Consider the following 12,824-nt stretch of genomic DNA (forward strand, 5'->3'; position numbering starts at 1 on the left):
GATTTTAGGGCTGGGGAGGAGAAGGGAAGAGAGCTCGTAAAAAGGCATTAGTGGGAGTGGGAAGCGTAGGCCATTGGCAATGAAATAGGAAGCCTTTTGTCACCAGTGCAGATTCAGCGTGGGTTGGTAACAGTGGGAAGTCATTACTGCCTGGTTGTTTGGCAACCTGTGTGAAATGACAAGTGTGGACAGCACACAAACCACAGAGGCAATCGACATAACAGCCCCTTCAATGGCAGTGTCAGCAGAGACTGAATGGGGCTGTGGAGATAAACACTTTCTTCCTGGTCTGCTGTGCTCTTCCCCTTTCCCTCCCAGGGTGGATGTGTGTGTATGGCCGGGGGGGGAGGGGGAGTTTGTGCTGTGGTTGTCTAATCTCTGGCTAAGTAGGCCTTACGCTGTGGGGTTGTCAGTCCAGCACCATTCCCCATCCCTGAGCTTACTGTAAGAATTGTGGGACCAGGACTGGATGTAGATATGTGACTGAAGAAGGATGCCAGTTTCAGGAAATGTTCCTGTGTGGGTGTCACCCAGTCTAGAGATAACTGTGAGGGGGAAATCACCATGGGGTTAGGAACCACCCAAGCTGGCTGTCCCTCCTGCCGGTGCCGTGGCTAGTGTAGTTTTGGTTCTGCCTTTGCAGAGCGTGTTCGATGAGCTGGATGGAGAGGAGATGCGCCGAGCCCGGACAAGGTCCAACCCCTACGAGATGATCCGGGGAGTCTTCTTCCTGAACAGGTCTGCAGGACCTTTGGGTTTGCAGTACCTTTCTCTTTTGGGTTGCAGCAGCCTGGTGAGCCTGGGGCAAACTAACAGGTGCCCTTTTTGTGCATTCACAGAGCGGCGATGAAGATGGCAAACATGGACTACGTCTTCGACCACATGTTCACAAACCCAAAGGACTCTCATGGGGTGAGGATCTCTCTTGTCCTTTGAATGCCTTCCCAAAGAAAAGGGAAATGAGTGGGGGAAGATTCCTCAGGGCACCACTGGGGACAAAGGCTGCTTTAAAGAGGCAGAGACTCTAGCTTAGAGGTACAAGAGTATAGCAGTAGGCTGCAGTAATTTGCTTGCTTGGTGGGAAGTTGCTATTGGACTACTAGAAGTGTCCCAATTTCCTTTTGCAGAAGCCCCTAATCAAGGAGCGGGACGCAGAGCTGCTTTACTTTGCTGATGTGTGTGCTGGCCCCGGTGGTTTCTCAGAATACGTTCTCTGGAGGAAGAAGTGGCATGCGAAAGGGTTCGGCATGACCTTGAAAGGACCAAATGACTTTAAACTGGAGGATTTCTATTCTGCCTCCAGCGAGCTCTTTGAGCCTTATTACGGTATGGGTCACGTACACGTGTGTGTGTCATCGCCTGCATTGCAGAGGTTCAGCTTCAGAGTAGGCAGAGGACTGATAGTCTGTTAGTGTTAGGGATCTAAAAGAAACCTGTTCACAATGGCCATCCAGAGCCATCCTTATAGAAGAAGAGGAACTGCCCTGTAATGGGTTGAGGGTGGCAAGTCTGAACATCAAGTTATATTTCTGCAGTTCAGGTTCCAGCTTGTGTGTATTATAATAATACTTTGTACTTGCAGCACTTTCCTGTCCGAGGCTGACAAAGCGCTTTAAGATAACTCAGTGGTTTGGCTCCCATTTTACAGATGGGGAAACTGAAGCATAAAGCAATGAAATGGCTTGCCCAAGGATCATTTGGCAGAGCCAAGAATAGAAACCTAGATCTGACTCCGTCCCCAAGCATTAATTACTAGATTGCTTCTTTACAGGATCTTTCCACTGTTTATGTGGTGATTTAAGTTATTTTGGACTCATGCTAACTGCAAGTAGCTCTGATTCCATCTGCTGCATCTATTAGTAGAAAGTGGAATAAGGGGATTGCGAGCAAATCTCAGGCTTTGTTAAGGAAACCTAAGTATGATTGAATTGCAAAAAATGAAGTAACCAGTCTGCCTTTCCAGCAAGAACCCCAAACAACCTATCGCTGGTGCCAGTGAGTTACTTTCTGGCTGATTTTGAAAAGCCAAAGTCACTTCTGACATCTGCAAATCATGAACTTTGATGGTTGTCTGGCACCTCTTGATCAGCTCAGTAAGAGGAAAGTTCTCATTGAGCAGCAAGGTGGATAAAAGGATCATCCTAGCATTTGGATCTTCATATCTCACTCTCGGTCAGTGCTCTTATGGAGGGAATTGATAGCTGTGAGAGTGAATAGCTCAATGATTTTGATGCATTTTCATGTTTCCCTTTTTTTTGTCTGGGCCTTATGCACTCTAAAATGTATTGAGACACGTATAAACTCCTCTCTTGGTGATGGGAGGAAAACACCTTGAACCCTGCGCCAAGTGCCACGAAGACTGGAAAAAAATGCCAGTCTCACTCCTCTCAGTGGCAGAATAACTGATGAGGTATTTCATTACCAAAGAACTATTGTGCACCCCGAGCTCTGCTGTTTTCTCTTGATAATGTTCATTTCTAGTCACTTGTCATTCAATGAATAGAAACAGCAGACAAGGAAACTGTGCAGAGAATAGAAATCAACAGTACATTACAGATACCACAGGACTGGGAGTTAGTTGAATATCTAGAGTCTATTCTAGGACACAACTTTTTAAAATACCAACTATGGGAAAATATAGACCTACTCTTTAAAAGAGCCATATGAGAAATCTGTAAAATGCTGCCTTTAAAAACAGTTCTGCTGTTGAACATATCTTCCCCCTTTCTAGCTGATTGCTGAGCACACTTGCACATGAGCAGGGTTCTGTAAGGGCAAACTACCGTGAGTTTGGAAATAACTGTTAGTGCCTTTCCAGAGAACGCTGATGATTATGGATGTTAGTGAAAGTTTGCTAATGCAGTTTCTCTGGCTGGCATAGACAAAGCTGTGCTTCCGACTAAGGGTCTATCTGCACTAGGAAATGGACACTGTTAAAGCTCTGATGGGACCAATTTGGTCTTGTTCCTTCCTGGGACAACATTGTGTTGTAGCATAGTCAGGCCCTGTTCAGCCGCGAGAGGAGGGAACAATCTAGGCTTTCCCAAGGCTGAAGCATAGTTTTTTAAAACCAAGTTATAATGTGGGTTGGTGCAGTCTGGCTAACGCAAGCAGAAGCCAATCTAGCCAAAGAAAGTTGTGCTGTCCCCTTTCTAGCAAGAATCATGTTTGTGAGAGTTCTTGGGAGTGGTCCTGATGCAGTGTCCAAGGTGCGTGTACTCGCTCACTGACTGTTGGTAATGTTTGACCATTGGAGGTCAGCGTGTTGATCGCTTGCTTGTCCCGGTCTCCTGCAAGCACTCTGCAAACATGCTCATAACTGCCTTTTCTTTTCCTCTTAGGAGAGGGCGGGATTGATGGAGATGGAGATATCACCCGCCCAGAGAACATCACTGCTTTCCGGAATTTTGTTTTGGACAACACTGATCGCAAGGGGGTGCATTTCTTAATGGCGGATGGGGTGCGTTCATTCCTCCTTTGCTCTGCAATGAGTGACCGTAGCCATCAGCCAGAGTACAGTGATGACGTGACATCTTCTCAGTTACTGCATGAGATTTGGCGAGGCTTGCCATGAAATGTCCTGACATTAGCAGTTTATCCCAGGGAATAGAAACTGTTGCGAGTTACAAAATTTAGCTGTAAATTCCTTAAGACTCCCTCAGTTAACCAACAGATTTGCGAAGATGTTCACCATTTGATGTGTGTTTCAGGGTTTCTCTGTGGAGGGTCAGGAGAACCTGCAGGAAATTCTAAGCAAACAGCTGATGCTTTGCCAGTTCCTTACAGGACTCTCTATCATCCGGACAGGTATCTTTTTCTCTTTGTTTCTCCCCTTCCTCTCCAGGGATTGGGTGGCTTTGCAGATGGATGATATAGAACAGTGCATGGAATCATTCCCGTTATAATGTTAGGTTCTGTTGAATCTAGTAAGCGTGTTCCCTAAACCCTGAGATAAGTTTGCCAAAGATGGCGAGGGAACCATGCTGTGCTCCCTCCAGCTGGAGAAGGGGCAAAATATCTTCATAAAATCTCTTCTTTACTGTTGACTCTTACACATTACCAGCTAAAGCAGCCTCTTCCTGAGCAAACCGTTAGGCTGGTAAGAGCAATCCAGAGTTTGTGCAATTGTGACTTGCAGCCTTTCCCACTTGAAATCATCACCTGGCTTCAGAGTGAGAAGATGCTTCCCTTTCTCCTACCTATTCCTTAGCGATGGATGCCATAGCTGCATCTGCTTTGATGACTCTTATCCTATGGGATCGGTTAGCGTTCCGTGCGCCCTTTCAGAGCGGGCGGTCCTGCACTGAGAAGCCAGAGTGGAGGGGGTTAGAAACACTCGCCAAGTGATTGCTTGTCTTGTCCACTGGGCTCACAAGTATTTGAAGCCGTGACCCAGCGGGCAAGTTGCCTCTCAGTGAGATTTGACAGAGTGGCCTTCGTTGTGTCTCTCCTAGTCAGGCATCTCCTCTGGGGCTTTCTCCTGGGGGAATGAGAACCTCAAAGCTGAGTGTCTTTGTCTTGCCCTGAGGAAGTAAGGAGACTCACTTGAAGGTATAGAGCACAGACACTCCTCTACTGAGATGACTTGTGTTTTTAAACTAGCTTTTCATTTCAGATCCAGTTTTTTCCCCAGCATGAGGCTCTTGGGGAGGGATGAGAGCTGCGCACTGTCAAGGATTGCACACAGGGTGGTGCCATGCTGGCGGTCTGGGCCCCTGGGTTGGGAGTGCTGTGGAAGCAGCAGGCAGAGTGCTTTGTTCTTAGGTGACATCCCTTCCACCTGGCTGGGAGCTGCCTCTCTCTCTCCTGGGTCTTTGGGAGGCGGGGAGCTAAGTGGGGGGATAGTACGTGGTACCCAGTTGGTCAGTCTTACTACATTGATTTATGAAACTGTTTTTCTGATGCAGTTTTGAACTGTACAAAAGCCTCCGTGTGTGTGTGTGTGTGGATTGAGACACTTAGTATTTTTCCCCTCTCTTCCTGTAACCTGCTAGCTGCAATGTGCTTCCTTTCTCTGCCACAGGAGGACATTTTGTCTGCAAAACCTTCGACCTGTTCACACCATTCAGCGTGGGACTTGTATATTTGCTGTACTGCTGCTTCGAGCGAGTGAGTCTCTTTAAACCTGTGACAAGCCGTCCCGCAAACTCGGAGAGGTGAGATTCTGGAGGGAGAATTAAAAGCAGCTCTTTCTCCTAAACAGTGCAATAGCTCTGTTTGTGTAACTGCAGGTCTAGTGTAACCTCCACGACCTGTCTCAGCTGGGAGCCATCTAATGTCTGCCTCATAGGAGGAAATACTTTTAAATGTTTAAAAAGTGACAGTGTTTGACAGGTTTAAGAGGCTATTTACCAAATTACCATGGTCTGTTTCTGCCTATGCTGTCTACTTCCAGTGTGAGAACAATGGAGTTTACTATAAAATCTGTTCTGTTTTGCAAGATGCAATCTAAGGATCCAGTTAAATTAGGGCATATTATGTACATTACAGTCGTGTATTTTCATCTCTTTGGATCTTTTAATACTATACAAACTGTACATGTGGCACCCCTAAGATGCAGCCATCTCTGGGAAGGATGATAGCAGCCAGACAGCACACAGCATGCCCCATAACAGGGATAGGAAGAGAAACTTTCCAAGGCCACAACTCTTACAAGACATGCCAAGGGAACATTAATGTCAACACAGAGCATCTGTTTTTAAGTAACACCTCTGTGCTTTCACACCATTTGCCGATTGTTAGTTTGAGAGCCTTCTCCACTGCAACTTCCATCATTTTAGAACATCCTCCTTTTATCTCTGCCTTTCATCTGACTGCTGTCTCTCTCCAAAATCATCTGGAAACCTGTATCTCTTGTCCTTCTTAATCTCTATTTTGCATTAATTAGTCTATGAGCTGTGGCAAATATGAAATCCATGCCAGAGCCCTCATTAGAAGCCGGGTATCCGTAGACCCAGTCCCATGCTCTAACCTATTATAGGGCCATGCTGATTTTGGTGTCCTTCAGCTGCAGTGTGCTGTGAAATAAAGTGAGACGGACGTTTGAGCCTGTACAGGGAGGCTTTACCTTATACTGCCATACCAGGGCTGTGGTAGAGCTGTGAGCTGGTAACGGGCTAGTTACACCTGTGGCCGGAACAGGATTAAGACTGACTCTCTATTTTAGCATTAGTCCTGCTGGCTTATTTCTTTGAAGAGATCTGAGCTTGTGAAGTTTGGGGATTTTTGGTGAAGGATTGAGGTTACCAGCTCTTGCAGAGAGTAGGAAAAGCGGGAGGAAGTAGAACGGCCCTGCAGAGGGCTAGCCTGCACTACCATGAGCTATGGAAGGGTATCCTGGGGCAAAGACGTTCCTGACACTGGGGAAGCCAGAGGGGCGGGCTGCTGAGATGGTGGGAGTGTGAAAGGCAAGTTGGATGTGCGGGAGGACTGATTCCAAGCGGAGTCTCTGGTTTGCTTGGCAGGTACGTGGTGTGTAGAGGGCTAAAGTCAGGCATCGATGACGTGCGGGAATATCTCTTCATGGTGAACATCAAACTCAACCAGCTACTCAGCTCTGACATGGATGTAAATCTTGTCGTCCCCGTAGAAGTGATCAAGGGTGACCACGAGTTCTACGACTACATGGTCCGATCAAATGAAAGGTGAGTGCGGAAGCAACAAGAGGGAAAGCCAGTTCCAGCACAACTGTGACTTACAGCTGTTTGAGGCCGGGGTGGGGGCCTTTTCACCCTAAGCTGCCAAACTGCTTGGTTACAAGAGTCCTACTCTGGGAGAGGCCCCGTGCAGCAGACTGGCCCAGCAAAGGGAGATACACTGGTGAGCATTCACACCGGAACATCTGACCTGCAGTGTTGGGAACGTAAAGGGTGCTCTCCCCAGTGACCCTGCAGTCGTCATGATGGCATACTGGGTTGTGACAGTCCAGCTCTGCTTTAGAGCAGTCACACTTGCTCCTGGTCCACAGCACTTGCTCATCCTGCTTTGTGCAGCAGGATGATTTGCGTGGTTGATAACTCACTCCTTGACTGAAACCCACTCTCTCTTTCAGCCACTGTAAAGTTCAGATCAAAGCACTAGCCAAAATTCACGCCTTTGTTCAAGACACGTGAGTATCTACCTCAAGAGGGAGCGGGGCTTTGGGTGAGGACTGAATTACCTGCTGGACAGCTGTGTTCAGTGGCCTGCTTGCTTTAAATGTCCTCCTGATCCTTGGCTTGGCCCTGAAGCAGGAGGCTTGGTAGCACTTAAGTTACGAGGCTGGCTAGTGTCACTGCATGTGCTGTTCTCTGCAGCACGGGGATCGCTAAAGGAGTCTGATTGGCTTGGGATGATTTATAACTGCTATTAGGACCCCCTATGAAAGGGACTTGCAAAAGGGCTGCATACCTTCCAGTTCCCATACATGGGTCTCTTTCTGAGAGGGGACATAGAGGAGTAGCACATAGAGTGAAACACATTGTGGCATATAGCTGTGTGCTACGCAGAGGTAGTTGCACTTGCTGCTCAAACACCATCTGGAGACAGCATGGTGTAATGCACAGACCACAGGGCTCAGTGCCAGGGACCTCTGGGGAATGAACGCTGGTTCTGACACCAACTTTTGTATAGCCTTCAACAAGTCACTGCACCTCTCTGTGCTGCTATTTCTCTATGTGTAACTTCGGGCAGTTGTGGGAAAGAATAAGTTTGTGTTTATGCAGCACTGTGAAAAGCTAAGGTCCTAACGGTGCTTTAGTGTGTTTCATAAAAGCACTGAAGTCCTGGTGATAGAAGCCTCCCTGCAGCCTCCAGTGATCAGCTCTTTGCTGGGAGGCAGGCAGAAGCTGCTGATCTTTGGTTCAGGTTATGAAGTGGGTGGATGATTGGGAAAAGGGCTTCCCTTGAATACAGCAGCCCTCTGGCACTAAGGACTGACTGTGTGTTTCACTCCTAAAGCAGCTATTCCGAGGAGGCTGACAGGGCTGGGTATGTTAGGGCTGCAAGACCAAAGAGACTTTCACCATGTTAACAACCTGCTGGCTTTTCCTTTAGGACCCTGAGTGAGCCACGGCAGGCTGACATCCGAAAGGAATGCCTCCGGCTGTGGGGGGTGAGTAATGCTACTGACAAGGCAGTTGTGGGTTCCATTCCTGCGGTGGCACAGTGGGGAGTGAGAGGGGCTCTGACACTCGATGAACACCCATAGCATTAACACCTTTCCTGTAGGGCAGAACTATATTAGTATCTGAGATCACTGTGCACATTTGGGGCTGTGCAGGTCAGGAAACATCAGCTAAACAAAAAGAAAAGGAGGACTTGAGGCACCTTAGAGACTAACACATTTATTTGAGCATAAGCACTCACAAAAGCTTATGCTCAAATAAATGTGTTAGTCTCTAAGGTGCCACAAGTCCTCCTTTTCTTTTTGCGGATACAGACTAACACGGCTGCTACTCTGAAACCTATCAGCTAAACAGATGCTCGGTGTGTATTGCTTGTGGAGCAGGCCATTGGTTACACAAAAGGGCAGGGTTATACTGCAGCTGAGAATATTACAAAACGCACTGAATAAGCTATGTGGCCAGTAGGTCCCAGGCAGAAAAACACTCCAAAAAAATCTTAGTTATTAGATGACAGCCTGTCTTCCCTATGAGCTTAGGGTTGTGGGGATCTTGTGGCAGTGAGTTCCACAGGCTAATCATGAGTGTTGGGTGAAAAAGCATTGTTTCATCTGGAGCTGCTGTTCCCATTATTGTTTGTTTATTTGTATAGCACACACAAAATCTGCCAGGCACTTTCCAAAAACATACAGAAATAATACAAGTCCTGAAAAGCTTAAAACCTAAATTCCATATTGAAATCACCTGCCCTAACCTATGAAAGATGCTGTGTCTGTGTCAAGCCACATGTGTTTTGCGTACCTCCCCTCTGTGTGAGGGGAGCCTGGCATCAGCAATATGAATGGAAAGAACCTTAGGGTCAGGGGTTGGAGTGTCCTTGGTGGCAGAGGAGCCTTGGCCTTGGGCACATGACTGTGCAGAAAGGAGTACGACTTATAATCGATCCTTTGTCTTGTTCCAGATTCCAGATCAGGCCCGAGTTGCTCCATCCTCTTCCGATCCCAGGTCCAAGTTCTTTGAACTTATCCAGGTGAGGCCTTAAACTGAAGTTTGTTCTGAACACATGGGTGAAATGCTTATTGTTACTCACAGGAGTCAGAGATGGAAAAGACCAGCATTGGGCTGTTCGGTTCAGTATATTGTTTAGGGTTTGCACTCAGCTGCTGTGGTGATGGGTGCCTATTTAAAAAAACAAGGCAGCCTAGTTTAAAATGACTTAAACAATGGGGTTTCCATTATTTCCTTTGAGAGAGAGTTCCACAGACTTGATAGATGTCTAATGATCAGTGTCTCCCTAAGGTTGTTAGGTCTGACACCATATGGGAGCCAGGGAATAAAGAGGTCTTTGGCAGAAGAGGTCTTGCCCCTAAGTGAAGGAGCACCAGAAAATTGCATATTTTTTTAAGCCTATAGTAGGATTGAATTCCCATGAGGGCCTTTTGTTTCCTGGTCCATTCCCATCCTGCCCAGGTGTGCTGTGATCTTGTTAAAAGAAAAGGAGTACTTGTGGCACCTTAGAGACTAACCAATTTATTTGAGCATAAGCTTTCGTGAACTACAGCTCACTTCATCGGATGCATTCAGTGAAAAATACAGTGAGGAGATTTATATACACACAGAACATGAAAAGATGGGTGTTATCATACGCACTGTAAGGAGAGTGATCAGTTAAGGTGAGCTAATATCAGCAAGGGTGGGGAGGAGGAGAAAACCTTTTGTAGTGATAATCAAGGTGGGCCATTTCCAGCAGTACCTTGATTATCACCACAAAAGGTTTTCTCCTCTCCCCCTCCCCCCCCCCCCCCCCCCCCCCCAGCCGCTCTCCTGCTGGTAATAGCTAATCTTAAGTGATCACTCTCGTTACAGTGTGTATGGTAACACCCATTTTTTCATGTTCTGTGTGTATATAAATCTCCCCACTGTATTTTCCACTGAATGCATCCGATGAAGTGAACTGTAGCTCACGAAAGCTTACGCTCAAATAAATTGGTTAGTCTCTAAGGTGCCAGTAGTACTCCTTTTCTTTTTGCGAATACAGACTAACACGGCTGCTACTCTGAAACCTGTGATCTTGTTGTTACTGAAATGCTGTACGGTGACACCCATTTATAGAAAAGGGGGTGTGTGGTGAAGAGTGGAAACCCATAAGAGAGCCTGCTCCATCCATCGGCCCTTGGCAGAGAGCTATGAATATTCTGGAGTATCTCTTGCAGCACTTCCCCTCATATTCTGTCCCCTCCTTTGGGCACACTTCTTCTCTTAAGCCTGTGCTGCTTTTGGGCTCGGAAGGGGCAGGTTCCTTCCCTTTCTAATGCTGTAGGGGGGCAGTGGAAGCACTCATTGTGGCTGGGAGGCCGGCTTAGTCGCTTGCACCCAACAAACTGTGAAGGTGAAATGAATCCCCTTCTATCTAAGAGATAGCTTTGGCCTGGACTACCAATTCTGTAGAAGGTAGGTAAATAGCTCTGTATCCAGGCCTGTTCTTTTCCCTTCACACTCTTACCTTGGTGCCTCCTCAGCAGGGAAATTGAAATAGCCCCTCAGTACAAGGGAGCAGTTTTGTGAGCAGAGCTCATGATCTCTCCAGCTGTCTAACTTCTCCTAGACCTTTGTCTACACTGGGAATGCTGGCTTTTTCTCTAGAACCCTGATTAGTGCGATTGAAACCAGGCTGAGTCCTAAAGGTGCAAACAGCAGCTTTGCCTGTCTATGCTCGGATTCGCACCAGTGTAGCTAACAGCTGTGGCTGAAATCAGGGCACATCCCGATGCACCCGAAGCTTTTGTGTTTGCTGTAGCACCTGTCGTTGTATCTGTATCGTGTAACTCACCTTTCTCCTCCTGCTGTTGTGCTTCAGGGAACAGACATCGATATCTTTAGTTTTAAACCAACACCACTCAACTCAAAAACCCTGGAGAAGATCCGCCACGTCTTAGATTACAGATGTATGGTGTCTGGAAGTGAACAGAAGTTCCTGCTAGGGTTAGGGGTAAGTGCTGACATCTAACCTGACAGCAGGAAGTTCCACGGCTAATTATGCTATGTGTTTTACAATTCCTTTTAAAGATATTGCCTAGCAATTTCATCCCAACCTGCTTGCCCTTGTACTATGGGATGGGGGGATCGGAGTGACTGATGGACCTTTCTTAAGACCATTGGTTATTTTGTATTCCTTTCTCCTTGCTGTCTACTCCCTACACTAAATAATCTTGGTCTTGAAAATCTCTCCTCACAGAGAATGCTGCATTCCCTCCATTTAATAATTCATTTCACTGCCCATCTCTGAACTGTATCTTTTGTGGGATGGCAAGGGACCCTGCCTAATGAGCTGTGTTAGGATCTATGTGTTGGTTTCTCTGCAGCTGAGCTGTAGGTTCCTTCCTTGACATGTCTCATAAAGAAATGTTCTGTGCTGTCAGCAGGAAGGAAGGAATATACTCTCAGGGCTACTTATCAACTAAGGCAGAAAGAACTTGTCCCATTCCTGTCTGGGTCTAACCTTGCCTTGTTCCTCTTTGTCTGCACACAGAAGTCCCAGATCTACACCTGGGATGGTCGCCAGTCAGATCGCTGGATGAAACTGGACTTGAAAACTGAGCTGCCACGGGCTACCCTTCTGTCTGTGGAGATTGTTCATGAGCTGAAAGGAGAGGTCAGATGTTGTTCCTTCCCCGTAAGGGGGCAGTATGCAGTCTGCCTGCAGTTTGTGATGGCTAGTTTTACATGGTAGATGGTCCAGCTGTGCAGCCTCAGAGAGGATTCCCAGGGAAGCTATTGTGGGATAAGCTCTCCTCTCCTGTTCAGAGCCAGAGATCCCTGGATAACTGTTTGCTTCCCTTCAGTGTTGTTCTGCACCACCTCCATGGTTGACTTACTGTCTAACTGAATACGCCTCGGTGGCTTTTGGTTTTCACATATACATGCATGTGTTGTGCAGTACTGCCGTGCTCCACTTGCCTGCCCCCTTCTGCTCCGAAGGTGGCTGCCTTTCAAGGATGCTGAATATACTGTGTTTGTGAAGTGGGTTTGGATCAGGGGCTACAAAAGCACCAACTGGTGGGTGGTGTTTGCAGAAGCATTTACCCTCCTGCACTGTCTCTGGTCCAACATTGATCTTTGATCATTTGCTGAACTGTTTGATTGGCAGCTGGCATTGTTTTATTTCGGTAACATGCATGTGAAAACGATCTGTAACTGAGCACGTCAGTCGTCCCAAACAACATACGGGGAATATTTAATGCACAGGCTTCTTGAAATATTGTTCAGTTTTGTTTCTGTGACTGTCCTGGAGGGGGGAATGCTGAACTTGTTCTGATAATCAAGGGAATTTTCAGTGTAACTAATAGAGGTCATGAAACGTGACCCTTTGCTAACTCGGCTGGTCGAGGTTGAACTGTGTGTAGAAGATGGTGCTGTTACTGCACTGATCTGCTGTGAACTAAGCTGAGTAGATTCCTGTGGCTAGTTTGTATGAGGCTGAGTAGTCACTGACCCTAGAACAGGCCTGCGTGTCCATGTATGCTCAGCCACTTGATGATTGCAGCTCTTAAAAACAGACAGGTGGGGCCAGTCTGGAGGCTTACCCACGCTACGTGGCATTGCCGCATGGGAGCTCAGGGCCCAGGCTCGTGTCCTTGCTCCTGGAGGTGGTGCAGCAAGCTCAGCCTTGTGAGGGGAGCACTTTGTAGGGCATCCAGCTGACTCAGAGAGGTGGTAACGTGC

General features: G+C 47.2%; 2 protein-coding genes across 5 annotated transcripts in view; one reads left to right on the forward strand and one right to left on the reverse strand.

The window, feature by feature from the left end:
- CMTR1 (cap methyltransferase 1) overlaps positions 1–12,824 on the forward strand; it is a 63,413-nt gene that overhangs the window by 32,727 nt on the left and 17,862 nt on the right. For all 4 annotated transcript variants that reach the window (XM_037895517.2, XM_043543496.1, XM_037895519.2 and 1 more), the window contains exons 7-18: positions 644–738; positions 840–912; positions 1,128–1,326; positions 3,342–3,460; positions 3,711–3,807; positions 5,024–5,156; positions 6,465–6,644; positions 7,052–7,108; positions 8,035–8,092; positions 9,064–9,132; positions 10,960–11,091; positions 11,632–11,754. In XM_037895517.2, the coding sequence (XP_037751445.1) occupies positions 644–738; positions 840–912; positions 1,128–1,326; positions 3,342–3,460; positions 3,711–3,807; positions 5,024–5,156; positions 6,465–6,644; positions 7,052–7,108; positions 8,035–8,092; positions 9,064–9,132; positions 10,960–11,091; positions 11,632–11,754 (1,335 nt within the window). The remainder of the gene's footprint in view (positions 1–643; positions 739–839; positions 913–1,127; positions 1,327–3,341; positions 3,461–3,710; positions 3,808–5,023; positions 5,157–6,464; positions 6,645–7,051; positions 7,109–8,034; positions 8,093–9,063; positions 9,133–10,959; positions 11,092–11,631; positions 11,755–12,824) is intronic.
- CCDC167 (coiled-coil domain containing 167) overlaps positions 1–12,824 on the reverse strand; it is a 48,136-nt gene that overhangs the window by 4,627 nt on the left and 30,685 nt on the right. The gene's annotated exons all lie outside the window — the stretch shown is intronic.

This window comes from Chelonia mydas, chromosome 3 (genome assembly GCF_015237465.2).
Source record: "Chelonia mydas isolate rCheMyd1 chromosome 3, rCheMyd1.pri.v2, whole genome shotgun sequence".
NCBI lineage: Eukaryota > Metazoa > Chordata > Testudines > Cheloniidae > Chelonia > Chelonia mydas.